This window comes from Gossypium hirsutum, chromosome A12, assembly GCF_007990345.1.
Source record: "Gossypium hirsutum isolate 1008001.06 chromosome A12, Gossypium_hirsutum_v2.1, whole genome shotgun sequence".
NCBI lineage: Eukaryota > Viridiplantae > Streptophyta > Magnoliopsida > Malvales > Malvaceae > Gossypium > Gossypium hirsutum.
In genome coordinates, this window is record NC_053435.1 from 104,953,706 (window position 1) to 104,978,441 (window position 24,736).

General features: G+C 35.2%; 3 protein-coding genes across 7 annotated transcripts; 1 reads left to right on the forward strand and 2 right to left on the reverse strand.

Annotated features, from left to right (window-relative positions):
- Positions 1-2,934: 2,934 nt before the first annotated feature.
- On the reverse strand, positions 2,935-5,206 carry LOC107931946 (V-type proton ATPase subunit E-like). Of its 3 annotated transcripts, XR_005906515.1 has the most exons (8): positions 5,115-5,206; positions 4,904-5,018; positions 4,697-4,797; positions 4,237-4,393; positions 3,908-4,101; positions 3,515-3,614; positions 3,173-3,356; positions 2,935-3,079 (listed from the first exon to the last, which is right to left on the reverse strand). XR_005906515.1 is itself a non-coding variant. In XM_016863916.2 (7 exons), exons 2-7 carry the CDS (start codon positions 5,003-5,005, stop codon positions 3,321-3,323), a joined length of 690 nt encoding a protein of 229 aa, XP_016719405.1. In that variant the 5' UTR covers positions 5,006-5,018; positions 5,115-5,206; the 3' UTR covers positions 3,109-3,320. The 3 variants fall into 3 exon arrangements, 2 of the variants coding, with proteins under 2 accessions (XP_016719405.1, XP_040939500.1); XM_016863916.2 differs by lacking the exon at positions 2,935-3,079 and having other exon boundaries at positions 3,109-3,356; XM_041083566.1 differs by lacking the exon at positions 2,935-3,079 and having other exon boundaries at positions 3,109-3,356; positions 5,127-5,166.
- Positions 5,207-7,563: 2,357 nt separating this feature from the next.
- Positions 7,564-10,937, forward strand: LOC107931942 (BTB/POZ domain-containing protein At1g63850). 3 transcript variants are annotated; one of them, XM_016863914.2, is made up of 3 exons: positions 7,564-9,067; positions 9,281-10,252; positions 10,577-10,937. In XM_016863914.2, exons 1-2 carry the CDS (start codon positions 8,069-8,071, stop codon positions 10,220-10,222), a joined length of 1,941 nt encoding a protein of 646 aa, XP_016719403.1. In that variant the 5' UTR covers positions 7,564-8,068; the 3' UTR covers positions 10,223-10,252; positions 10,577-10,937. The 3 variants fall into 3 exon arrangements, 2 of the variants coding, with proteins under 2 accessions (XP_016719403.1, XP_016719402.1); XR_001693316.2 differs by having other exon boundaries at positions 7,565-9,067; positions 9,281-10,347; XM_016863913.2 differs by having other exon boundaries at positions 7,568-9,067; positions 9,281-10,264.
- A 691-nt stretch (positions 10,938-11,628) lies between these two features.
- LOC107931873 (phosphoglycerate mutase-like protein AT74H) lies at positions 11,629-13,732 on the reverse strand. Its single transcript, XM_016863832.2, has 5 exons — positions 13,007-13,732; positions 12,783-12,902; positions 12,222-12,435; positions 12,049-12,129; positions 11,629-11,953 (listed from the first exon to the last, which is right to left on the reverse strand). Exons 1-5 carry the CDS (start codon positions 13,548-13,550, stop codon positions 11,860-11,862), a joined length of 1,053 nt encoding a protein of 350 aa, XP_016719321.2. The 5' UTR covers positions 13,551-13,732; the 3' UTR covers positions 11,629-11,859.
- Positions 13,733-24,736: the final 11,004 nt, after the last annotated feature.

Consider the following 24,736-nt stretch of genomic DNA (forward strand, 5'->3'; position numbering starts at 1 on the left):
AAAGAAATATGGACTTGTTTATCCAATAAGTGGATGTTCTGATAAGATCCTGGTAGATGCATCCACAAGGTAATCACATCTGAGTTATCAGTGTGCAACTTGAAGTTTACGATATTACTTATTTAATGATTAGTGTAAGAACAAAACTTTCAAATTATGCAATTGAGACAATTCTTACTAATGTTTGTGAATTCAATTCTCAAGCTTTCAATGATTATTATATGTTAAATTGTCGGTGCGAGTAAATATCACAAAGCTTGATGTTTATGTATATAAAATCGGCATAATGATATGATATTTTATATGAATCCACATTTGTACGCATCATGCCAATAAGTTTTGATAAATACTCTTCATTACAATAGGAATCAAATACAACCCATTTTAGAATTTTAGAATATGTGATATATGTTTAAGTTGCTACACCACAATGCACAAAATATGTACTTATAGAAAATTGGGAATATACATTAGTTATGTGTCTTCTTGTATTATTAAATGTGTTAAATAAATTGGAGATTTAATTATAACATGATTTGTGATTACTATTTAATTTGATAATTTTCCCAAGATTAGGGGGGAGAGAAATAATAGTTGGATAAATAAATTACTTGGGATGAATTATCATTATCTAGATCCTCATAAAAAGTAATTTGAACCAAAAGTTTAAGAAGATAATGCACTTTATTGCAACTTAATTGCCAGACACATTTATTAACTTGATAAAAATAACTAAGTGTTATGTACCAACTGATATTTTGAAGTCTCAACCGACAACCTTGCTATAAAAATGAAAGTATTGCATGCCTAAAGCATGGTAGATTGATTGATTCCAAAGATAAAATTCTAATACAACAAAATAATAAATCAAGATGGTCTTATAGTGGAGGCGAATGTTCCTAAACAGACCTAGGCATAACTAATTATTAAAACTACAGAAGAGATTCAAGTATTTGAAGATGGAAATAGTGAAAATAAATATATTTTAGTAAGTTATGCCAATACGAAAAAATATGGAATCATGAAGAACAAAAAATTGTCGACAATGATTTTGCATAGAATAGTATTATTGAAATAATGAAAGAAAATGAGGATTTTCAATAAATTTCTTGAGAAATACAGAGATGGAATAGATTAGCAAAAACAAAAAGACATAATTTAAGTCTAATTAAATTCATAAAGTTTATGGATCAGTAGTCCAAACATCTAAAGGTATAAAGCCAATGGAGTAGAAATATTGATTATATTTTGCAAAAATAAAATAAAATAAATGAAATTTTTCGCTAAGTCCAAGCATTGATTATGAAAAATATTCTTTTGTAGTAGATGCAATAACATTTAGATATATTATTAGTCTAACAGTTTATGAAATATTTGAAATGTGCCTTATGATTTTTGTTACAATGTTTACAAAAACCACTATGCAGTGGAAGTTTATAATAAAATCCTTTAAGGAATAAAAAGGCTGGAAGCATATAGAAATTCTCAGGAAATTATGCAATATGTTTGCCTAAATATTTATATGAATTGAAATGATTTCAACATATTCGACTCAATGAATAATAGTTGAAGGAAGATTATAAAATGATCCAAAATACTATATGTATTTTTATAGAAGGATCATGATCAAAATTTGTTATAATTATTGTTGAAACTCCTTAAGAGATCAAAATATATTTCCCCCAAATTTTTTTTCTCTCCTAACTTTCAAAAGAATTGTGATATAAATAATTAGAAATACATTCAAGTGGTCATTTGAAAGCTAGCATTTAATATTGGAATACGTAGAATGTAAGATATTACGTGATGTTGTTATAAGATTGAGTAAATATGCATTGTATTATTTTTCCATTAATCGAGGTTTTGTCCCATTAGATTTTACTAGTGATGTTTTTAATGAGATAGCATATTATGCATATTATAAATATGCACACTATTTTTCCTTCAGTAAAAAAATATTCCCCACAAGATTTTTATCTTTGTAAGATTTTATCAAAGACAAATTATCTACAAGTACGCCTAAGGGGGAGTGTTTAAATATTATTATAAAATGGATATCCATTAAAATCATGGTAAGTTTAATGTACTTTAGAATTCCAAAATTATGATAAGTTCAATATTTTATTACACTATTCATTAAAAAATAGGTTCTCTTTTGCTCTCCTATGTCTGGTTGTTTACTCTCTTTTTATTGTTGTTTTTATTTTCTCTATTCTTTTATTTCATAACATTTTTTTATAATTCTAATTTATATATCAATAAAAAATATAGGATGTTGAAATAAATTTATAACTTAATGTACAATTTTGTCCTTGAGTTTGACAATTTTTTTAATGTGGTACATTTTTTTTTACAATGTGCTACCTGTATTTGACAAAACTATACATTTTAGTACTTGAAGATAATAATATTAAATTTTTATTTTTTATTCGGGTTTTAGAATTAATTTAATGATAATTCATTAAAACGATATATTAAGCTTAAATTTATAAATTTAATTTTGATTATAATAATTCATAAAAATTGATTGTATCACCAAGCATAATTAAATTTATAAATTATGGTTATAAAAATTCATGGTTTTTTTAGTTTTTTATTAGACTTAAATTTTATTTGAAAAAAAATTGATTAAAATAATAAAAATAATGAGTGAATTGGTAAAAAGTTTAAAATTACACGCCTAATTATGAACCATAATCCATAATAAGATTACACTTATTACACCTTGAGAACAATTTGGCACTATTTGAAAATGATATTACGAGATGGTTAAAATGTTGAAAATCCAAACGAAATAATTTTGAAATGTAAGATTTGATCAATCAAACACACAACAAAAAAAAATCGGTGCGTTGACGCCATGAAAAACGTGTCGAACAAAGCCAAGCTGAAGTAGAAACTTGAGCAAACGCTCAACGAACAACACCAGGCATGAAACCTAAATATAACTTCGATAAACCACGACAGCATCATGCTGAAGAAACAGGTAGCCACTAAAAGTGATGCAACTTCAACTGCTACGGTTTGCAGAAACCAGTGATATGAATAATATAACCATACTTGAAACCGTGTTCAGACCCTAGTAATATGAGTAATCTTTGTCAATGATTGGCCAGAAACCTACAACATCTCATATCATACTTTATTATGATTCAGAAAAAGAGTACTTTACCATCCTCAAAATGATATGGGCACCAACTAAACAAAAGTTTCACTAACTTCTACCAAACAAATGATCCGGGACGAATAATATGAGAAATACATGAACAAACAACTTCGAAGCTATTCTTTCTCTGTGGTTGATGACTCAATCCTACCCTTCAAGCAGCAACTTGACCAAAGAGCCACTTGCGGATCTGCAACGAGAGCAAATAAACTAAATTGAGAGAGGGAGATAACAACACTGCACCAGCAATTTGCTTCTTCTAGCTCTTCTTGAAGAATTATTGTGTAACTATGCAAAACAAGGTAGAACTAAGCAAAATGCATCCCAAAAAAATACTACCAAACGCACCTCTGGAAGTTTTTTATTGAATGCAACATCCAATCGTGCATCCAAGGTGTTCTCACACACAATCTTTCCATCTCGAGATGCTATCACAACACCTCCTGAGCTGCAAACCAGGGGAAAAAGGGATCAGTATTAAAGTTTTATCGGTTTACTTCTTTTCTTTTTCCTTCTCATTTCAGGTAGGGGAAGGGCAGAGGGTAACATCAAGGGGAGGTTGGTAAGATAAAAAAAGAAAAGAAAAGTAAAGCACAACTAAGCAATATTTCATACAACTACTAGAATCATAATACTCAACACTTAATTACTTCCTCGAGACAAACATTCACGTCCCTAAGGATCAATCCTCACAATCGGTAACATGTACTCTCGCATTTTCATAGAATTAATCATGCATACCAGAAAGGGCCATGAGCATTGTGATGAGAAGGTGCAGAAGGAAGATGGACATTGTCAATGAATATCTCTGGAGGATGAACATTCACTTTGGAAGCATATTCTTCTTTTGCTGAATCCAGGACAGACTCCACCAAGGGCACATCATCTTTGCGACAGCGCAGTAAGACAGCAGGCTCTTTCAGCCTGACCAAACTCTGCAATAAACAACATACTTTCAGCATTCAACTGTACATGAAAATCATTCAATTCAAGAACTCCCAAGATTTTATCTAATGCTGCAATTTTGAAATATTTGCAAAAATGGTTTTATAATCTTGCCATTCACTGACCTGAACAATTACATCTTTCAAAAGCGTTCTGTACACATGGTGATCACGGCTCACGTTCAGAAGTTCCTTGGCTGCCGATTCTTTCATTTCATTAACCACATCATCTTGAGCTTGAAGGACCTTAATCCTAGATGCATTAAGCTGCATCGAATACTCACTGCAGCAACAGAATAAATCTTACTCTTATTTGTATCCTTCTATTATCCTACGTGTCAATTTTGCATCAAAACAAAAACTAAATTCTCTTGGCTGTCACATTAACTATCATTGTGAGCATCAACTTCTTCAATTTACTAGCTTCACCCAAATCACATTATAGTTTCAGATTACAAATTAAACCAGAGCCATCTCCGAATCTGACTACTTCTCAATTACTAATGTAAATCTCAGCTTGACTATAGAAATCCAGTATGATAAATCAGTTGAACTAAGCAGAATATTTAAAAAAAGATCAACTTACATTTTCTTTCGAACTTCGACTTGCTTCTCCTTTTTCTCGTACTCTTGCCTGATCTTCTTCTTCTCTGCCTCCACCAACTGGAGCTTCTCGATGTTGAATTCCTAAAACACCAATCGATTCACCATCAATTCATCGGAACATCCAAAATTCACAAAATTATAAGCCAGAAAGGGGGAAAAGAGAGAAAACGAATGAAAATTGAAATACCTCTTCCGCTGAAACAGAGATCTCGTTAGCCTTCTCCTCTGCTTCTTGGCGGATGAATCTCACCATCTGCTGGATCTGCCTGGAAACATCTCCGTCGTTCATTTTCGCGGGGATCCTGATTTGATCAGAAAATATTGTAGAATAAGATATTTTTATCTGATTCTCGATCAGAAAAGATTAAAAAAAAATGAAAGCGAACAGTGAAGGTAACCAGTTTTTATACGTGCTTCCCAGAGGTGTATGGTGAATGGCCGTTTGCTTAATTATTCACTTTTTAAGAGAAAAAAAGGGTCCCATTTATTTATGAACTACTATTATTTTGTAGTTATCCTCATAATGACGTGGGACATTTTCTGAGCGTACGATTTTCGAGAGTATCAAATTATCAACCTTCCGGTTATCGCCTAGTGTTTAGATTTTATTATATTTATATACTTATTAAATTATTTATACACAATTTTGTATTATTCAAATAAAATATTATTTGGTCTCAAATTTTAAATTTTTTGTGGTGATTGTGACACGGGTGACTCTAATGTGAAAAATTAAGACCAATTTTTTTTAATGGTTAATTGTTAAAGTTAACGATTAAAGAATTTTTTTTAAATATTTAATTAAGTGTAAAAAAAATTAAGGGCTTAATTGTTCTTTTTTAAATGCTTGTGTTTTTTTGATACATTTTGAAAGATTAAGTGTAAAAAAATAGGGGCTTAATTGATTTTTTTAAAAAAATTTGAGATTTTTTAAATGTATTTTAAAAGTTTAAATATCCAATTGAATGAAAAAAAAGATTTAATTATTTTTAAAAAAAAATTAAAAGCTTAAATACAACAAAAGTAATATAATTACAAATTCAAATAACTACAAATAGAATCAAATTATTATAATAACAGATTAAATGGATTAAAACTCACACGCATTACGAAACTCAAAAACCTTCATATTATTATATATATAATTGTGCATAACAAACCTCTACTATTTATCAATTAATTTAAAGGAAGTACCGTAAAAAGGTAAACTCACAACCGATCTGAACCGTTAGATGTATAACGACTTGATGGGTCTATTTTTAAAACGGGACGAAGCTTAAAATCAAACCCACTAAAATGGATCGCAGGCCTAGAATTTGATCGTTTAGATGATGATTTTGTATCTTTAATAAAAAAAGGGTTCTCTCTCCATCTGGTCCATTCTTATCTCGTAAAAACCAACCAAAATTAATATGAACCAAGGCCCACTTTTGTAGGTCTACCATCACAAATTGACTATCATATATGATATTTACACATGGCATGTAAGGCACCCTCCTGTGTTTTCCAATCATTAGTCCTTTTAATATTATTATTAACATCCAACAAAAAGCACACTTTTTATTATTAATAATAATAAACTACAGGTCAACAATGTGTTCATTGTATGTGTAGAATAATTGTTTAATTTGATTAAAATTGTTTAGTTCAACACTTGATTATAACATATAATGTATGGGAGAAATATATAAATTATCATAAATAGCAAAGAAAGGGGAAAAAAAAAGGGGGCTAAGAAAGGAGTGCTATATGAATACAAGTCACATGTTATCCATAAGTAAAGTTTGGTATTATATGCATGTATGTGTATATAATAATTGTTTGGGGTGAGGGTGGGGGTGGGGTGGGGGTGGGGGTGGGGGTGGAGTGAAGAAAGGCCCAATGAATAAGAAGAATTGAAAGGGAGGGCAAAGGACAATGACACAAGTTTTGATGAAAATAAAATAAAATACAAAGAGACATGTCCTCATTTGTCCTCCTTTAGGGAATAAATATATGTTTATTAAATCCAAAACTTGATTTGCCTTGTGACTTTGGGAATTGGGGATCCCTTTCCCTTGCCTTGCTTCACTTGTCTATTAGTCAAGCACAAATCTACATTTTTCCAACTTGGCTTGGAATTTAAACTGAATATCAATTTGGTTAAATAAATTTAAATTCTATCATGTTATTTTATACTTTTTAATTATTTTTGTATTTACTTTATAATTATCAAATCAATATTTGGGAACAACTTTTCCAGAGTTGTCATATGGAATTGGCAAACTATTTATTCATGTAAATAAATAGTGAATTATTTGAGTTAAAACATAAAGTGAATTTGGGAGCAACATGAAAATTAAGTTGAATCAAATTAAAAGATAACATAATATCATGTGAGTATAATTGGTCCTATTTAAAGATCGAGTTATTCATTTAAATTTAAATGTTTATTTAAAATTTAAAAGAATTTAAATAAAATATTAAAATAAAAAATAAATTTGAATAAAAAGAGATTTGAAGAAAATTTTAAATTCCTACTTTTAAGTTAGAGCATGCCAAATTTGAAAAAAAAGAAGAAGAGGTGTTTATTGATTTTACCAATAAAATTTAGTAAAGAGAAAATTAATGACCGTAAAAGAAAAACAAAATTAATAATATGAATGAGTAGGAAATAATATCAGCCATTGTTATTAATAATTATTTCCAGGAGGTGGGGAAGACCAGGCTGAGAGTCCCAATGAAAAATAATCCCCAAAAAAAGAATCGCAAAATCCCAAATCAAAAGTCACAAATCGCACGCAAAAAACAATACCAATGCGGCCTAGTGAAGCAAATGAATGACTAATTTAGAAACAAAAGACAATCAAACTTTCCATCTAATCCATGCACCCCACTGTAAAATAAATTGAAAAAAAACAACAGTAAGTCCGATGACCGATACAATGGTGGCCCCCCATGTGAGATTGCCCTCTGCCCCTTCTTCTCCTACCTTTTCCTCTCTCTCTCTCTCTCTCTCTTTGCTTTGCCACTCTCATTTTTTAATCTCTGAAACAACAACAATTGCAAAAGCCCCCCATGTTATTGATCTGATCCAAAACACTCCAATAGAAAACAGAACAAGAGTTAGATCTCATCTTTTCTCCTTCTATTTCCTTTGTTTTGTGCATTTAATGCCCCATTTTCAGGTTGGCTCTTTGGTCATGTTTTTTACTTGAGTTCTCACCCAGCTGGCCGCTTGTAATTTCCCTTTTTCCTTTTTGGCATCCACCGCCATACTAAATGCTTCTGCCAAGTGCCAATGCTGTAAACTAAGGGAGTAGCATACAGTCAAAACTCAAAAACAATAGAGGATTGCATTGAATATCATTTCATGGCAACAACTACAACTACAAATATATCATCTGCTCAGCTCAAAGTACAAGTCCAACCCATCAAGCCTAAGCGCCGCAAGTGCAAGGAAACCACCATTTCTTCCTCTGCTTCCTCGGTGGCTACTGGTTCTGCTGCTTCCGGTGCTACGAACAACTGTGCTGAATCGGGTGGTGTTCATGGAGTTCTAAGCCGGAAACTTGACTCGCCCACCATTGTTTCTCCTGATAGGTCTTGGTGTTGCCCTGCTTCCAAGCCCCTTCCAACGCCCCCTCCTTCTCCACCTCCGCTTCCGCCGCAAGCTCGCCGTGTCCCGGACCAGGGGTTAATAGATTCTTTGTCGGGCTTCAGGATCCGATATTCTCCAGGAAGCGTATTGCCTGTCATGGACTTTACGGGCGGAACATTGCTCTCCAATGGTCATTCTCCGTCGAGTTTCAACAAGTTCAACTCTGCACTGACGGCGGGTCTCTTAAACCCGATGTCCCCACCGCCTCCAGCGGACAAGATACGGTCCAGCCCGACACTTTTCGAGATGATGGCTAGCGAGCCCGATATCCATCAAAGAACCCAAAACCAAGCTCAGATCCAAGCACCCATTTCAGCTCCGAGACAAAATCAACCCCCGCCTGTTATGGATAAGCAGGTATTGACCATGCAACGAATTTCGGATCTTTTATCGACCCGGAGCCCTGGGAACCAGTTTAACGACCCGGGTTTGAGTGATATAAAGCTGACCTTGAGTTCCAAGGACGGGATTAGTGTGTCAATGAACGTTCACCGGCAAATACTGATGGCTCACAGTAGGTTTTTTGCTGTGAGGTTGTCGGATCGATGGACAAAGCAGCAGAGGAATGGATCAACTGGGCCGTACATTGTGGAAATATCAGACTGTGATGACGTTGAGGTTTATATAGAGACCTTGAGGTTAATGTATTGCAAAGATTTGAGGAAGAAGCTAATGAGAGAAGACGTTTCTAAGGTTCTTGGAATTTTGAAGGTAATGTTTTAGTTTTTTTTTTTAAATTAATTAAAATAGCAATTTTGTTTAAATGGATACTTAAGAATTGGATGAAGATTAGCAGTAGCAGTTTCAATTTCCCATTTTGAACTCTGAGCTTGTAACATAGATTGAAGGATTTGGCCATTAGTGGCTTGAGTAAGTATTTAGAGTGTTGAAGTGGTGGTTCTTGTGATGTTTTTGCTTTGTCAGGTTTCAGCGGCCATTGGATTTGATGCTGGGGTTTTGTCTTGTTTGGAGTATTTGGAAGCCGCTCCTTGGGCTGAGGATGAAGAGGAGAAAGTGGCTTCTTTATTGGCGGAGCTCCACCTCGAAAACGTTGGAGCCGGGGAGGTTTTGAAGAGGGTTTCCGTTGAAGTTGCTAATGGAACTGATGAGGGTGGTGATAATGAAGAAGTGCTTCTCAAGCTTTTGCATGTGGTTCTTGAAGGCAAAGATGAGAAAGCAAGGCGTGAAATGAAAGGATTGGTCTTTAAGATGCTTCGCGAGAATTCATCTCACAACGATCTCCGGAAAGAGTCTTTATATTCAGCTTGCGATAGCTGTCTGGAATTGCTTCGACACCTTTTTTTCCGAGCAGCATCTTTGGATTTGCGGGATGCGAGTCAGATTGCAAGACAAGCAGATAATTTGCACTGGATTTTGGACATTTTGATTGATAGGCAGATTGCTGAAGAGTTTCTAAAAACATGGGCTTCTCAATCTGAATTGTCCGGTGCTCATTCTAAAGTTCCGGTTGTTCACAGGTTTGAAGTCAGCAGAGTTACAGCTCGGCTATTTGTGGGAATCGGAAAGGGGCAGTTATTGGCATCGAAGGAAGTAAGGTGCCTGCTATTACAAACATGGTTGGTACCATTTTACGATGATTTTGGGTGGATGAGGAGGGCATCGAAAGGCCTCGATAGACATTTAATCGAGGATGGGCTTAGCAACTCGATTCTCACTCTGCCTCTGGCTTGGCAACAGGAGATTTTTCTGGCTTGGTTTGATAGATTCTTGAACTCTGGTGAAGATTGTCCCAACATTCAAAGAGGTTTCGAAGTTTGGTGGAGGAGGGCTTTCTGGCGACGCAGTGGTGAACAAGAACCACCATTGCCAATACGAGTCATAACAACAGCCATCGAGAACTCTTAAAGTTCCTATCTCCATGGTGCAGAACCAGTGGTACTATAATGGGTTTGTTTCTCCTTCTCATTTTTTCAATGCTTTGGTCCTCGTCCTACACCGTTGGCTCAGTTTAATCGAGTTCTCATAGGAAGGTAACATGATTGGAGTGTCATATTTATATATAATATAGGTATATATGAACTAGTAAATTAGAATTCAACTAGGTATGCATCCTAAGCATAAATAGTGAATCTATTAAAAAGCTGTTCATACTAACACCATCATTTCTTAATCTCTATGGAAACTTTCAGCCAAGATGGTGTTAAATTTATGGCTTTATGATGTTAAACTAATATGAAAATTCTTGATTGTTGAATGCAGTGCATCCTGTAAGATGGTACCAGAGGAGGAGGATAACTACTTTTGGTGGCTTGCTGGCATTGATATCATAGGTGAAAGTACCATATATATATGTATATATATTTAAAATATATATTCTTTGCTGGCATTGATATCATAGGGAATGACTTCTTTACTGGTTTTCCTGTGGGAATAAGTATAACCCATTAACAGGTTTGGAATAGCTTTAGGCAAAAATATACTTTCCTTAATCGAGGATTTTGGCTTTGGATTTTTTGAAAAGAAGATATTGGCTTTGACATTGAATCACTGATTCTCAATTTCTGTAAAGTTAACTACAATATGTATATTCGTATCATGTTTGAATTATTTTTTCGTATCATAATCATCTTGCACTCCAATGAATGTGTTCTCCTCTTGAATCGGATCGCACCGGCAACTCTATTGTGTTCTGTGTTTCTCAAACACAATTATTGATTAAAGCAAGCTGTTTTTGACTAAATATCGTTCTAATCTTCTTTGTATCTAACACTCTGTGTTTGCACTTATAACTGCTCTTGAACTTGAAAAAGGAGATTAGAGGGTGTGTCAAAGCTGTCTCCATGTTCATGCATATGTATAATTTTGAACTTATTTTTCACAAATATTTAAGAGTTGATTTATATATATCTTTAATTGAGTCGATATCATCTATTAATCGGGTCTCAATTCAATTATGAAATTACTAAAAACTCATCTCCTTTATTAAATAATATGCATTACTATGAGAACGTTTTTGTCATTTTACATAAGGTTTAGAATAATTCAATGATGAAATTTAAACCTAAAACATGATAATATTGATTAAATTGTGGTGGTGCTATACTCTATTACAAGATATATAAATCGAGGAAGAGGGAAGAAGGATAATATGGTTTAAATCTTTGTTGTTGAAGTCTGTTCTGTGCAAGTCTTGACTTATATATATTAAAAAAAATAATTATTTTATTTTTATTTACTTCAGATTTGAAAAGCATATTCTTGGGTTAAATAAATATAATATTGTGCAAAAAATATCACAAACCGAGAACTAGTTGAATTTTGAATCAACCACCACTTTTTTATTACATAAAATTGCGGCTAATTAAGGGACAGATTTAGCATGTTAATTTCTCATTGAACTAATTCAATATCCCTTGCCAAGGCCTTTCATTACATTGTCCTATAGAATAATGGCTTCGACAACACTGGCATTACCTGCCATTCCAATCACGTGTTCCTGAGTAGAATCATGATTTAATAATTCAACTTTTCAGCACCTTGTTTCATGTTATGCAGCCCTCATCTTCAAAGTGAGGAAAGAAGGAATTCACCATAGGGCAATCATAATTCAGTTCTCCTATTCTCGCAATCTTTTGCCTGAATTTATAAAAAAACCAAGCACAGGCGCCATTACAAGGATGTTTCTGTATTTAAAAAACTTAAACAAATTTGAGTGTGTGAGAGACCCTTACCATTCTTGGTCAATCAACATTTCATCTGTCAACCCAAACTCTCTTAGCTCTTCTTCATTATGATGCATAGATAAGCTGTATCTGCGGATTTTTAAACAGAAGATCACCATTGCTTGCACTTATGCGTGCGTGTGTGTGTGTGTGTGTGTGTCCATTTTGGGCTGAAAAAGTACCTTCCGCCATAACCTTTTTGCATGACAATCAAGTTACCATTGCCCATGTTATTGAGTCCTTCAAATTGTTCCACAGTCCATTTATACCATCTCATTAGAAACACACGCAAGGCTAGGCCATGTGAGACAATAATTAAGTTCACGTTTGGGCTTTGTTCGCCTGGTGGCTGAAACCGTCCAATATCAATATCTGCCTTAAGTGTTTCTCTGAATCCTGTTTCATTTCATCATATAAAAAGTTTAACAAAACTTTAATCATTGGCAAGGTAGAAAATCTTTTAGGTAACCGAAATTAAATTTTAATTTGTATGATAATAAAAATACAATTTCACTATTTGAATAACCTATATCTTTATAATTTATAAGTATTAAATCAAATTTTTATTATTTTTAAAGAGACTAAAATGTACTTTTATTTTTACCAACTTAAAATTTTCAAAAAATTAAAACACCTTAAATGAAAAAAATTTCATTTAGGGGCCGGTGCGTACCAGCCCCCCTGGGTACCCTGATCATTGGCTAATCTACTAAAAAATGCCTTATATTTTACTATAGTATTACCTGTGATCCTGTCATAAACATCGGCTGCTGATTCTCCATTAGGAAAACGGTAAAAGAAACGACCATAGCGCAGCCGAAGAGCTTTGTCAAGTCTCATTTTCTCCCTGTCCTGAAAATTCCCTTTCGCCAAACACAATCATGGCGAAAAATGGCAAGCAAATTAAATATTTAAGGCGTTATCTAAATGACAGCAATCGATGCATGCATGAGAGAGAGTGACCTACCAAAATCCTGCTCCCGTATACGAGGCTCTTCCCTCATGCCTGAAATTCTAGACCGCTCGAATGCAAGACCCAAGTGCCGAAGTGTTTCGAGTGTCCTTTTATAAGGTGACACGTAGAAATAGACCTTCCAATCATTGGCTCCATCTTTCTCGATCATTTCCCTTATCCTCCATCCACATTCCTCGGCCTCGGCCTTGCCTTTCTCAGTTAAATCAATCTTGGGATCAGGAACTCGTGTGTAGACCGTCTCATCGACGTTCCCTTCACTCTCTCCGTGCCGTACAAGTATTATCCGGCGAGGCCTAGGCGGACGAGGAGTTGATGATGTTCCGGGACGTGTTGAAATACCCTTTTCAGGGAAACCAGTAGTGTTGGTCTTTATGTATCCATTACTAGAGATTTCAAGGGCTTCTTTTCCAGTTCCAAGGCATTGTGTAGGATTAAAAGTGGGTAGTTTTTTTCCCCAAAGTGGGAGAAATGATGGTGGTGTGGAAGTAAGAGTGGCCACCATACTTTGGGAGTTAAAAGGTCTGCTTTCACACATGCTGAATTTAAGCAAATATATGTAAGGAAAGAAAATATCATCTCAGCTTGCAATGAGGACCATGAATTTAATGGGACACATGTTGCTAATAATAGTGGTCCAGGCAGCTTGGAAACTGAAGAAGACTATAAAAATTTGTACGATCCAATTCCCAGTTCACAGGGAGCTAGACGGAGCTCGTTTCTTCGTCCATCATTTTCAGTGGGTAAGGCCTTTCTTATTCACTTGCGCTTTAACTCCACACGTTTCTGCAAATATGGTGTCGTTTCCATTGTTTTGCTCCATCTCTCGTGGATGGAAATGGATGTGGTACAACTTTGAAGAGACTTTTCTAACCTTTTTCTGTAAATTTAAATTCAAGTACTGAATATCGCAGAGAAAACAATAAAAGGAAAAGACAAATCCAAAACCAAATAGGATGAATCAATCAAAAGAGTCCAGGTGCCACCCTTTTACAATTATTTTCCATGTTTTGAGAGCAGTGGCAGACGAAAAGCTAGGCGATGGCTGGCTGAATTTAATTGGAATCTAAAAACTACATTCAGTCCATTAAAATACAAATTGATTTAACCTGATTTTGATTTTTTTAAAAGTAAAAACTGAAATAAAATTTAAAATTACACATGCAATTATGCACATCAAATTTGATAAAAGTACCATAAAAGTCTCTATACTCAGAGTTTCGGAGTTTAGTTGCGTTTTGTTCCTTTTACTCGAAAGATAGATAAATTAATTATTATATATACCTTAGATCAAATATCAAAATTGGTCATTTCTATTAAAAGTATCATTCATTTTTACTGTTAAAAATCAGTGTGACTGATGAAATAACTAGACAGTTACACCTGATGTACCACGTGTACCTTGTGCTGATGTATAGGGACCAGTTTTTAACAGTAAAAATAGATTGAATTTTTTACAGAATGATCAATTTACTATTTGATCTAATGTATAGGGACAAATTTGCCTATTTTTTGAGCAAAGGGGCAATAAAAAATAATTTGATTGCTAGTATAAGAGCCCCTATGGTACTTTTACCAATGAAACTTTGATTGTGATTCAAATATGTACATAAAACTTTAATTTTAATTCAATTACACATTTAAAGTAATAAATACATCAATTTATTTGTGCATACAAGATATAAACATAAAATGATGCTACATTAATAATTGTGTTAATAATTCATGAGAATTGGAGCAAATAAAAATTTTATATATAAAATTATAAATTAAACCAAAATTCATATATAATTTTGAGATTTATATCAAATACTTTCGATAATTACCTGAATCCAAAACAACATGAATACAATTTAACTCGATCAAGTAACTCAAAATAAGTTAAATCTGAAATGGACAAAATCGAAAAGAAATCCAAATATGTAATGACTCAACTTATAACTCAAACTTCACATAATTAATTTAATTCAAATTAATTCCATCTAAAACCAACCAATCTATTGATGGACTAGTGCCCTTAGTGTAATTATTTCGTCATTAATGCTTTTAACTTTTCGAACAAATTGATAAATAAATTTTCATTGTTTATATTATAATATTTTGTATTTATTCTCAATGATTTTTGCATGAAAAGATAAAAACATGTAAGCAATGCAACAAGCAATGTAACAGCTCGATTTAGACCCTAATTGGAACGGTAATTTTGAGACCACGAATCCGAGTTAGAAAAATATTTAAAAATTATTTTCTGTGTTTATTTTGTGTGAATTTATATTTGTAAAATTTTCGTGATTTAATTTTGTCGTTTAGCTGCCCGATTAAATAAAAGGACTTAATCGCGTAAAATGAAAATTTGAAGGTTAGTAGTAAAAGGGCCAAATAGTAGTTGTTCTTTTAATGTAGGGTGTTTATAATGCAATTATACCCATGGATGTTTGCATGGACACATTCGGCCATAGGAAGGTGAAGTATGAGTAAAATTAAACAAGGTTAAAAAGGTAAATTATGTAATAAAATGTTTATAATAAAACATAAGATTAAAATAAGCTATCATTTTATTATGTTCATCCACCGAAAATAGAAACAAAAGAAAAGAAATAACAAAAGCTAGGTTTGGCCATCTTTCTCAACTTGATTCAAGATCAAGAACCAAAGAAATCGGATTTGGATCAGGGGAAAACGAAAGTTAACTAGCTATCCTGTTCAATTTTGTATTGTCCGAGGTAAGTTTATAAGCAAATAAACATACTTAATTATAATTATATGTAAATTATACTTGCTGAAATGAAATATGTGATTTTATTTATGCAATAGCAGAATGTGAATAAGCTTGATTACTATGTATCTAAATTCGTTTCGACCGAGTTACGACGTCCGAAAGCCCCGTATGAACCGTAGGAATAGTTAGGATATATATGTCATGACAGAGGATTCCGATTTATGTGTGCGAGTAAGACCATGGCATCGATATGTGACTCTGATATATATGTGCGAGTAAGACCCTGTCTGGAACAGTGGCATCGATATGTGATTACATGTAAGACCACGTCTGGGGCGTTGGCATTGTACGGTATATGTGTGATTATCCAAGTGTCCTATCCAATTCCGAATGGTTCATCGGGTAAGGATAAGTTGTGTTCGAATAAGTAAAACGAGCTAAATGGCCAGGTATGAAATTACTTGTTACCTATGTAAGATAAGATAAGTAAGTACTCTGAATATATGTTTAAAATCGAGTATGATAGAAATGAAAAATACATGTGAGATTTGTATGTGTATTCAGCCTTATGACTAAATAATTTGAATATCAATGAAATGATTCTTAAATATGTGCATATGTGTGGCCATGTATATTCGGCCATATAGATAATATACATATGTGATGTTATATTAGATCTTTTGTATTCGATCAAATAAGTGATATATGTATATGAAATTAAATCTTGTTTTGTGAGCTTGTGTAAATGAGTGGAAGTATATTTGAATGTATAATGATATATGGCTTTGAAAGTTGAATGAAAATTTGTAAAACTTAACCTTATATGTATTCGGTTAAAGTGATAGTTATGTTTAAAAAAAAAAATGTGTGGCTTATGGAATGTATAAATTGAGATTAAATGTGGCATTGATAATGTAAACTGGTTTGATTTAAATTTAATGAGTTGACTATATTATTGGGATGTTATTTACTTATGACTTACTAATAAGCTATGATAGCTTACTCTGTGTGTTCATGTTACTCTGTTTTATAGATTTTTTTGGATCAAGTTATGAGCTCGGAGATCGTCAACAAAGTTCATCACACTATCCACAGCTTCGATATTTAAATAATCGAACTTGTATTATGGCATCTATAGGCTAAAATGTGTTTTGAAACGACGAACTTTGGTTTTGTATAAAGACCATGCGAAAATGGCTTATTATCTATGCTTGAATTCGGTTTTGGTATAATTGTGGTTTAAGTCCATTTTAATTATTATGCTATGTGCCATGTGTACAGGCCCATTTTGACCTAACCCATTTCAGCCCAATCTACCCAAATTTACCCATTACAACAAACCTAAAACCCAACAGACCCAACACCCAAATAACCTAACAACCCTAGCCCAACAAAATCAGAAAAATGAACAGCAAAAACAAACCCTAGGTGCGCCGCACCTAGGGTCTTCTGACTTCGGCCGCCGTCAGCGCAAATGGCGCACCTGCCACCGTCCCTTCCATGCCTCCATCACGTCTCTACCCACCTGCTCCAACTGCTCCGCCAGTACCTGCAACAAACACCAACAAGCAACAGCAAATACGGATAGCAAAAGGAGATTTTTATTTTGTAGTTTGGCTATATAAGGCCGATGAAAAAAATCAAAAGGGGCTTCTTTTTCTTTTTTCGATTTGTAACCAAGAAAACAAATTTCAACAGAATAATAAAATATCAAGCTTCAAGGTGATTCCCTGGGTTTTCAACTGCAATATTTATTTTTTTTCGTTGTATTTATTTTATTTTATTTTGATTTTGTTAAACGAAATAAAAAAAAACATAAAATAAAGAAAAAGAGACTCACCGGAGTCACCCCGTGACCGCGTCATCGGAGGGTGACTCTCCGTATTCAGAGCCAGATCTGAAGGGAACGAAGGTTTCCTTATCCTTTTCTCAAGTTTAGAGTGTTTTTTGGTATTTTGGGGCTCAGATCGGTGTTCGGGAGATCATTTTAGGCCGGAAGGGCCCATTTTTGGAACTCCGACCACCGTACACGGTGGTCGACGGAAGGTGGCCCGATAACCGGAAGCGGCCGGATTTTGGCCGGCCTTGGGGGCTTGAGAGAGAGAAAGCTCTCTGTTTTTAGAAAAGTGATGAAAATGATATTTTTGGGCATTTTTTTTATATTTATACAAGTCATAAAACGGCACCGTTTTGATAGGGTCAGGACAGCCCCAAAACGACGTCGTTTTGGGCTCCTGACCCGAGACCCGACCCGTCTGCCTTGGGGGATCCGCGTGTTTTAACGGAAGGGCTAATTGCGCGTTTAGCCCTCCCGCTTTTTAATGCTTTTAACATTAGGTTTTTTTAATCTTTTGAATTTTACCCGGAATTTTATTGCGTTTTCAATGTAGTCCCTTCTGAAACTACGTCGTTTTAAAGGCGAAGGACAAATTTCATCTTTAGTCCCTCCATGTCTCGCGCGTGTTCAGAATTATCCCTCCCTTTTATTTATTTGTGATTTGACCCGAATTTTGTTAAATTTTTAACTTAGTCCTTTGTTATTTTGTTTATTTTCTTAATATTATATTATTATTATTATTTCCTCATTTATATATATACATACTTATATATATTTTATATTTTATAATTTTATATATATTTTTATATACATATACGTGCATATACATACTTACATAAACTTTTATATTTAATAATTTTGAAATACATACATACATATATTTTTCATATTTTTATAAATTTATGTGCATACACACCTTTTTATATAACGTATATACTTATATTATATATATATACATATTATTTTATAATCTATATACCTATATATGTAAATGTTTATGCTTTTATTTTTATAATCCATATATATATCTTTTATTTATTTTCTTCATTTATTTATTTATTTGTATGTCCATTATTATTATTATTTATTATGCTTTATATTGGTTTATTATTGTATATACGTGATTGATTTTATTTATATATATAATTTCTTATTTACTTATATTTTGTTTTCCTCGAGATTATTTTGCTTACATCATCATCATTCCATTACGCCCATTTCTATTTAGATTTCAAAAAAAGAAATTTAAAAAAATATAAGTAATATTCGGTATTTTGTATCTTCGAGAGAATCGAGCCCTAACGTATTGGGTTCCGACTTTCTTCGTTGAACTTAAATAATCGAGACTACTCTTCAAAAATGATAACAAGCTCGTTATCAAGAATTCAATACGTTGTGTCCTAACGCATTGGATGTGACATGTTGCTTCCTCGAAACGAGAATTTTTCGAAATAAATGTAATATTCAGTGTTCAATATTTTGATAAATTGTGCCCTAACGTATTGGGTTGCGATTTCTTCATTTGATTTAAACAATTGAATATTCTTTTAAACTTTATTACACGATTTTTTTTAATATCGGGAATTAAAAAGGATCGTGTCCTAACTTACTGGTTGTGATCCCTTTTTAATCCAAGATAATTAAATATTTTCCAAATAAGCACTTTTCATTCGCGTATCGGGAATTCGAGACATTGTGTCCTCCTTACTGGAAATGATTCTCTTTCTCGAATAACGTGAAATACCCTCCTTTTCTTGAAAATTTTCAACGTTTTAATACAAGGATCGTATTTTTTAAAATTCTTCAAAGTTTTTAACCTTTGACATTAAGACATTAACTAATCAACTAGGTACCAATTTTGGGCATTACGAGGGTGCTAATCCTTCCTCGTACGCAACTGACTCCCGAACCCGTTTTTTTGAATTTCGTGGACCAAACTTGTTGTTTTAATAAAATCAAATCGTTTATTAAAAACAACCACTTTTTGAGGTGATCCAATCACACTTCATGAAAAAGGATTGGTGGCGACTCCCGTTTCATTTTTCAAAACCCAGTTGACCCCGTTTTCATCAAAAAATGGTGTCAACAGCTTGGCGACTCCACTGGGGACAGGTTAAATGAGTCGAGCCACGAGTTGATTATTTTTTGTCTTTTTGTCGAAAATCAAAAACTTGGTTTAAATATACGATCCTTTCATCGCATTTCATTGCTCTTTATTACAATTTTCATCGTTGTGGTTTATAATTGCTGTGTTAGTTTAAGTTTTTGTATCTTTCTGCACATTGCATTGCATGACCGTTGGTCACACCCTTTTAAGTGGGAGTGAGAAACTACGCCTTCGTGAGGTTTTCACCTCCGCATGGGATAGTGAATCGCTTTCGGGATACATCCGTACCTATGTCTTCGTGAGATTTTCATCTCCGCATGGCCATAGGGAAATGTATTCCCCTGAACCGAACTCGGTCTGTATGAGCCTATAATGGGTAAAGATCGAGGAATCTACTGGTTCAAGTACCTTATCTTTAGAACCAAACCACATGTAATGAGCCATAGGAACCGACCTAGGTAGAGCTACTCCAAATTTTTAGTGCTTACCTAAATGAATGTTGTATTCATTTGTAGCTTATTTTAAATCTTATTCTGTGTTTAATGCTAATTTACTTTGTTTGTGATTGCATGGCATCTTCATTCTAAAAGAGGTGTCGATTTACATTCAGTTTCTCAGTAGAAAGCTTATCATGGAAAAGGGGTTTGTTGATAAAGTAGAGGATAATGCGGCTGTGCGAATATGGGCTGAAACGACACAACGGGAGAAAGGCGATAGTCTTACCAAAGGGTACGTGTCAGAATTGTGGGATTTTACCCGTATCAGTGTAATCCAGAATGACCTTCGAGAAATGAAAGAAGTCTGGGATCAATGAGATGTCGAGGCCAAGCAGCTGTTCTATTGTAACTACGGTGACCTACCTTATCTGCTTAGTGTCAAAGTGGACAAGTATTTATTCCGAGCCCTTGCTCAGTTCTGGAATCCTGCCTACAGTTGTTTCACTTTTGGGAAAGTAGATTTGACGCCTACTGTGGAGGAGTATACGACCTTGCTTCGGTGCCCAAAGATTCAAGTCGACAAGGCTTATTCCAGAGCTGCTTGTGTCCCTCCGTTGTTAAAGAAATTAATGAACATCACTGGGATGAGCGAGCAGTGGGTCGCTGCCCGGATCCAACAGAAAGGCGACAGTAAATGTGTTCCTTGGAAAAGTTTGCGAGATTTGGTGCTTGTACATCCTGACTTAAAGAAAAGGGTCGATGTCTTCGCTTTAGGTATCTATGGACTAGTGGTTTTCCCCAAAGCTTTAGGACACATAGACGAGGCTGTATCTGATTTGTTTGATCGGCTTAGTAAAGGGGTGACACCGGTTCCGGCAATACTCGCTGAAACTTTTAGATCCCTGAATGCGTGTCGAAAAGCAGGGGAGGGAAGGTTTATTGGATGCGCGCAGCTCTTATTGGCATGGTTCCATAGTCACTTCTGGAAGGTCGAAAAGGTCTCTTATCGGGTATTCTCTGATAGCTACTCCCCTCTAGGAGAATTGGTGGCCACGCCAAGACGGGATGATATTTCAGAAGAAAAATGGATAGAGATACTCCAGAATCTCCAGGATGAAGATATTGAATGGAGGGCTCCTTGGTAAATTCCTGATGAGATATTGTACCGATGTGGAGATTTTGACTGGGTTCCGCTGCTCGGGATATGGGGAGCTATCGGATATGCTCCTCTACTCGTATCAAGATAGTATAGATCACGACAATTCATACCAGCAACGCAGGGGTTGGCTTATAGTGATTTTTCCTATAGGGAGGACAATTACAAGAAGAAGGTTCGAGAAATATCCAGTGCCTGGAACCAGACTCGTCGAATGAAGATCTTAGCCATGGGTCCGACAATTACCCCCGAGTATGGTCAGTGGCGTGATCAAAGGATCAACGACAACATCCCGGCGTCAAATTCAGAAACTGCTCGATCTTTAGAGGAACACTTACAAGTTTTGCCTTCTGAGATAGAAATCATCAAACAAGAATTCGAAAAAAGGAGTTTAGAATTGGGGAAGAAGATAGAACAACTAGAGGAAGAAAAAATGCAGTTAGGACTGGATGTGGACATTCAAAGATTAGAGGCCAACAAATTGAGAAAAGGAAAGAACAAAGCAGAAGAAGATTTGGACAGCCTGAAGACAGATTACAAGAAGTTGCGTAGGTCGGTAAGAGCTGCTGGCTTGGGTAAAACACCAGAACAATGGCGACAAGAAATTCAGGAGGAAAAGACGAAAGCTAATCAATGGGAAAAGAAATTCCAGGATACTCGGGCTCGAGAAGTCGCCTTGGGAAAGAGTCTACTAGTTTGCCAAGACGAGAAGACGGAGTTGAAGGTCCGGATAACTGAACTAGAAAGATCGCTTCACCAGTACTGTAATCGTAATGCTACGGTTGAATTAAGGGCGAGCTTAGACAAAATTGAAGAATTAAAAAGACAAATAGGAGGGCTAGAGAATGCATTGCAAAATAGTGAAATCCGGATAGAGCTTCTGGAAGAAAGTAATGAGCAGTGGCAAAGACAATTCCGTCGGTCTCAAGAGCAGATTGGAGAAAGAGATTATATTATGGGAGAGGCGGTGACTCAAGTGCGCGAAGTAGCTGATCATCTGCAAACTCTAGCGGTTCAGGCTGATCTATTAAGTTTGAAGTATGAGTCAGAGTCGGACAGGGGCCGAGAATTAGCTTGGCTTCTTAGAAAGGTTAAGGCTTTAAGTGTAAGGGCAAAGCCATATATGTAGTCTATTTTATGTAAAGAAACTCTTTATCTAGTAAAGTTTTCTAATGAAGTTGAATTAGAATCAGTGCCTCTTTTTCTTTGCATTCTTTTCATGCATTGCATCACATCATATGCATTAATGACCATTAAAAACCTAATCGAATAAAATCATTTCAGTTAACCTGGAAAACCAACAAAGTTACGGCACCCGAGCTAAGACAAAAATTATGGACCAAAGGTTGGAGAAGCTAGAACGACTTCAAAAGAAATGCAAGACCAGTTGCAGGCGCAAATGAAAGAGCAAATAGAAAAGATTCAGCGTGACATGGTGCAAAAGATGGAGGAGTCCCAAAATGATCTGGTGGCTAAGATGACGCAATTATTGAAGGGAGTAGATAAGGGTAAAGGTCCTGTGATTGTTAGTGAAGAAGAAAACAATGGTGAACCACTTTATCCTCTAGGTTTCACGCCTCCGCATGCGCAAGTACAGACTGAGCTGCATCCGCGGAGACCCTCTGTGTCGGTTAGGCCCCAGCAGTTCCAAGGCGATGCTTCAATCCCAATGAATTTTCAACCCGGAGTGGGCTTTAATCCCGGTGATAGCCCGAATAATATTGCTGTCCCAGATCTTGACGAGATGGTTGAAAAGGACAAGGCGAAGGAGGAATTTCCAAAACAATTTGAGGAGAAATGGAAATGGATAGAAGAGAAGTTTAGGGCAATAGAAAGCATCGAAAGCTATGGAATAGATGCAAAGGATCTGAGCTTGGTTCCGGACTTGGTGCTCCCTTACAAATTTAAGATGCCGGAATTTGAGAAATACAACGGGACTAGTTGCCCAGGATCCCATATTACTATGTTTTGTAGAAGAATGACGGGGCATATTAATAATGATCAATTATTAATACATTGCTTTCAGGAAAGTCTTACGGGAGCGGCGTCAAAGTGGTACAATCAGCTGAGCCGAGCTAAAATTGCTACTTGGAGGGATTTAGCACAGGCTTTCCTGAACAATACAATCATGTCTCAGAAATGATGCCTGACAGGATAACTCTGCAAAATTTAGAGAAGAAATCGAACGAAAGCTTCAGACAATATGCGCAGAGGTGGCGAGAGGTGGCGGTTCAGGTGCAACCACCGCTTTTGGAAAAAGAGATGACGACGCTTTTTATCAATACTTTGAAAGCCCCGTTCATCATCACATGTTGGGAAGCGCTTCAAAAAATTTCTCGGATATAATCATGAATGGTGAAATGATTGAGCATGCCATTAAAAGTGGAAAAATAGATGGAGGAGAAAATAATAGGAGGGCACCCCTGAGGAAAAGAGAAAATGAAGTGAATAATGTGAATGCTTATGGTAGGTCAATTACCGTGAATCAACTAAAGAAAGTGGTTGCTAATCAACAGGGATCATCAAGACAAGAGTCGGGAGCTAGGCAAACTACTGAAAAGCCCCAATTCACGCCAATCCCGATGTCATACAAGGAGTTGTATCAGACTTTATTCGATGCACATGTTGTTGCTCCTCGATACTTGAGTCCTCTACAACCCCCGTATCCAAAATGGTATGATATGAACGCGCAATGTGATTATCATGCGGGAATTTCTGGGCACTCATAGAAAATTGTACTGCCTTCAAGAAGGTAGTAGAAGGACTTATCAATTTAGGTGTCGTCAAACTTGACGACTCACCTAACGCAAAGAATCCGTTACCTAATCACGCAGATAAAGGGGTGAATATGGTTAGCGAAGGTACGGGAGAAGAAGCCAAGACTGACATTGCTGAAGTAAAAACTCCATTGAAACGGGTCTGGAAAGAAATGGCGAAAAGAGGTTTGGTTATTTCAGATTCTGAGGAAGGGCATGAGATGGGAAATTATTGTGAATTTCACCATAAAACAGGGCACGAAATCCAAGAATGTGAAGGATTTAAGGCTTTGGTTCAAAGCATGATGGATAACAAGGAGATGAGGTTTTACGAAGATGCGAAAGAAATGAGGAGCATATGCGCGACAGAGTTGGGAACAAAGGCTCCAAATCATCCTGTGGTCATTATCTCACGCCCTAAGGGTAATAGGTTAGGGCTCAGGTAACACCGAAAATTGTAATCCAGAAACCATCAAATTTCTCTTATAGGGATAACAAAATGGTGCCGTGGAATTACGGGTGTAATGTGACCATTTTGGGAAAAGAAGCAGAAAGAAATCAGGAAATAGGTTCTTACACGCGCAATGGAAAAAGATATGACGCTCAAGCAGAGTCATCCAGGAAGAGAATTGGAAGAAAGAACAGAGGAAAGGGAAAGCAGTAGAAGTTGAGCCATTGGTAAATGAACCAATAAAAGAAGAGGAGGCAAATG